General features: G+C 33.2%; 1 protein-coding gene across 1 annotated transcript; it reads right to left on the reverse strand.

Moving 5' to 3' along the window:
• Nucleotides 1-1,217: 1,217 nt before the first annotated feature.
• On the reverse strand, nucleotides 1,218-2,219 carry LOC122105221 (olfactory receptor 5T3-like). Its single transcript, XM_042676369.1, has one exon. It carries the CDS (start codon nucleotides 2,184-2,186, stop codon nucleotides 1,218-1,220), a length of 969 nt encoding a protein of 322 aa, XP_042532303.1. The 5' UTR covers nucleotides 2,187-2,219.
• Between the last annotated feature and the right edge of the window lie 1,363 nt (nucleotides 2,220-3,582).

The raw sequence follows: 3,582 nt of genomic DNA on the forward strand, positions 1-3,582 counted from the left end.
TTAGGTTAGTGTTTAGTCTAATCTCATCATTTGACAGAATGATGCATTTAGGCAGCTGATTGGGTCTTGTATTCAGAAGACCTGTAACAGGTTTTAGTCACATGAAGAGTAAGAGCCAAAAATTTGTAATTGTTCAATGACAGAAAGTGGTATAATTTTTGGTCCTTGACTCATTCCTCATATATCTGTCATGTTCATATAAATTATACTGCATAGCACACGCAATGCTCTTTTACATGTTCCTTTATCAAGGACTGTAACTTGTGTTGTAACAAAATAAAAAGCAAATTAAAACCACATAGCATCACATGAAAAGTTCCTTTCACAACTTTATTACTTTGATTTAAGTGATATAGAAACAGAGGGTTTGAGGGAAGAAAACAGAAGTAGAAAGACCTGTATATTCACTACCATTCTAGATGCTTATTCCGTGGGTATATGTTTGAGGAATGATAATAATGAAAGATTATTACTTAAAGATTCAAAAATAGTGGTTATGCAGGGATCTAGCATAGGGAAATCCCCCATGTCTGTTTAAATTTTTAGATATTATAATAGTCATGAATATAGTTATGTACATACATATACCTGCATATACATAATATGACATGCCTAGAAGCTTGTTTCTACTCTACACTTTTATTTCTTTCTTCAGACAAAAGAAAATACTAAATTTTAAATCTTATACTAATTATTTTTGGTAACTTCAGGTAGAATCCAGTCAATTTCTGGGGCTCAAAATATCAAGGAAAGAATTTAATAAAGTGATAATGAATTTAATAATGGCATATTTACATCCAGGGTGGATCTCAGTGTGGGAGAGAATTTCAGAGGGAAAAAAATCAGATATGGGAATTCTTTCATGGGGATTTAACAACAGGAATTTGACTCTATAATGCATGCTGACGAATTGCTGTGAGAAATGTCATCATTGTTTTATAGTAACGTATTCAAAAGCATGAATTGTGTTTAAGTTAAGTGAAAAGTAATCACCCAACTACTAACAACAATAACACTTATGTCCAATAATGTTTAATACCCATTTTGGACTGTGTATTTGGCATACAAAAGACACAATTTGCCTCAACTGGAATAATGTTGCATGATCACACTCTTAAGTAAAACTTCTAATCATTTCTTATCTAGTTTATGACCATATAATTCAAAGGGCATCCTTTATATTTTCTTTTAGTTTTACTCAATTCTAAAAACATGCTTCAATTACTAACTTCTTTCAGCAATTTTTTCATTGCTTGCTTCACATCTTTGTTTCTCAAACTGTAGATGACAGGATTGAGCATGGGGATAACAATGGTGTAAAATATAGACACGATCATGTCATGGTTTGAATCATAGCTGGAATTTGGTCTCATGTAGCTGAAGAGGATTGTCCCATAATAAATGGACACTCCAGTCAGATGAGATCCACATGTAGAGAACACTTTTCTCCTCCCTTCAGCAGAACGCATTTTCAGAATGGCCAACAGAATGAAACCATAGGATACCAGGACAATCAGAATAGTGACTATCTCAATACCACCCACAGAATAGAAGAGTAGAAGCTGGTTCATTTGAGTGTCAGAACAAGAAATAGCGAGTAGTGGGGGAATATCACAGAAGACATGACTGATTTCATTGGATTCACAGAAAGACAGACTGAAAGTGGCCATTGTGTGTATCGTGCCATTAGCAATACCAACAACATAGGAGGCAATGATGAGGGACACATAGACTCTGGGTGGCATGCTCACTGAGTAGAGGAGAGGGTTGTAGATGGCAACATACCGATCATAAGCCATTGCAGACAACAGGAAGGCTTCTGTGGTTCCCAAAGTCACAAAGAGAAACATCTGGGTTGCACATCCAATAAAGGAAATGGATTTGTCTTCTGCTAAGAAATTGACCAACATTTTGGGGGTCACAACTGTAGAATAACAGGCATCCAAAAATGATAAGACACTGAGAAAATAGTACATGGGTGTGTGAAGGCGGGCATCCCCTATGACCAGTACAACCAGGCCCAAATTTCCTATCAGTGTGAAGAGATATATCGCAAGAAAGAGCAAAAATAATACAATTTTCAGGTCAAAATCATCTGTGAAGCCCATCAAAATAAACATGGTGACTTCAGTCCTGTTTTTTAAATGAATATTAAATATGTCCAAGTCTGGTGACAGTCTGTCCATTTTACCTTTGAATCTTTACTTCCAAATGATGTGTCCAGTGGGAATATCTTCTGTCTCTATCCTTGTCTGTATCTATGCTAAGACCTTATCTTCTTTGGTAATAAAGAGATGGGCTGTAATGAAGAATTAGACATAAGCACATCAATTTAACTTATAACTTATAGTAAGATATAAATTTTGTTCACTTGTGGGCTATTTTTATCATTTTTGACAATGTTGTAAATTAATGTTATTTTATATATCTCAGTGAATACTGGAAGAATACTCTACCCCTTCTGGGTATATGACATGACCTGAAAATTCTCCAGGATAAATACATATAAGCATATGTATATACATACATACATATATACATATATGTGTGTGTTTGAACAATACATACCCAGGTAGTAATCCCAGTTTTGTTGCCCAGCTCTTTTATATTTCATATCTCTTAAAATAAGAGAACCCAAAATTGCCTCACAGATAAATATGAATGTTAAAAGGATATATGTGCTTACTGCTCAATGGTTGGCATTTTGAATCAAAAATCATTCTATGACCACCGTTTTAGCAAATGGCTAATTCTATTTAGTAGAATAGATTTCATTGGAGATAGATGTGTCTTATTCATTCCTTATTTACAATTTTTATCTTTAAATATATTTGATACCTTTGGAAAATTTTAGTCTTTATTATTTATGCACCATTATTCATCAAATATTAGCTTAATAACATGAAACACGTTTCTCCCTCTCAACTCTTGAATTTTTACACAGTGTTTAGAGATACATTTCTATTAAAATTAATTATCACTACATTTAATAAAACTTTAGTGTTTCTTCTGAAGGTTTCAAAATTATTATAAAATCAAAGTCTCTGAGATAATGAACTAATTTTTTGTCAAAACTATTATTGAAAAGGACAAACTATATATTTTCTGCAAAGAAATATTTGATCTCTGGATACATTCTGGATATCAGGAGAAGGAAATGCATATCCAAAATAGAAAAGTAAAGTTAGAAGGCTCAGAAACTAGACACTTTACCTGTCTACATTGAAAGGCTGAGATAGTCAAATGTGATTTACTGAATCAGCTGACCCACTGGGAGGTGATTTCTGCAGTGATTGCTTTGTCTTCAATAAACTGTCAAACAGGAATTTATAAACAGATTAAACACTCAAAGTACCATATATTCCATGAATGCAGAGTTTATAAATGAGTTACATTAATAAAAATCATATTAATATTTGCCGTATTAAGATGAACACATAATAAGAGAGAATGAGCAAATAAGTTTGAACTACTTTAGAAAAGGAAACCACTTGACTACTTTGTCCCAGAGATGTTCTCAAAAGTCCATGTGGAAAATATGTTTTCTAATACATATGTTAGTTTTAACAGTACAGAATTACA

Source organism: Dipodomys spectabilis, unplaced genomic scaffold (genome assembly GCF_019054845.1).
Source record: "Dipodomys spectabilis isolate Male_0828 unplaced genomic scaffold, ASM1905484v1 ptg000030l, whole genome shotgun sequence".
NCBI classification, from domain to species: Eukaryota; Metazoa; Chordata; class Mammalia; order Rodentia; family Heteromyidae; genus Dipodomys; species Dipodomys spectabilis.

Excerpts from the sequence above, each read along its gene's own strand:
- LOC122105221 (XM_042676369.1), bottom strand. The coding sequence starts at position 2,186 with ATGGACAGACTGTCACCAGACTTGGACATATTTAATATTCATTTAAAA.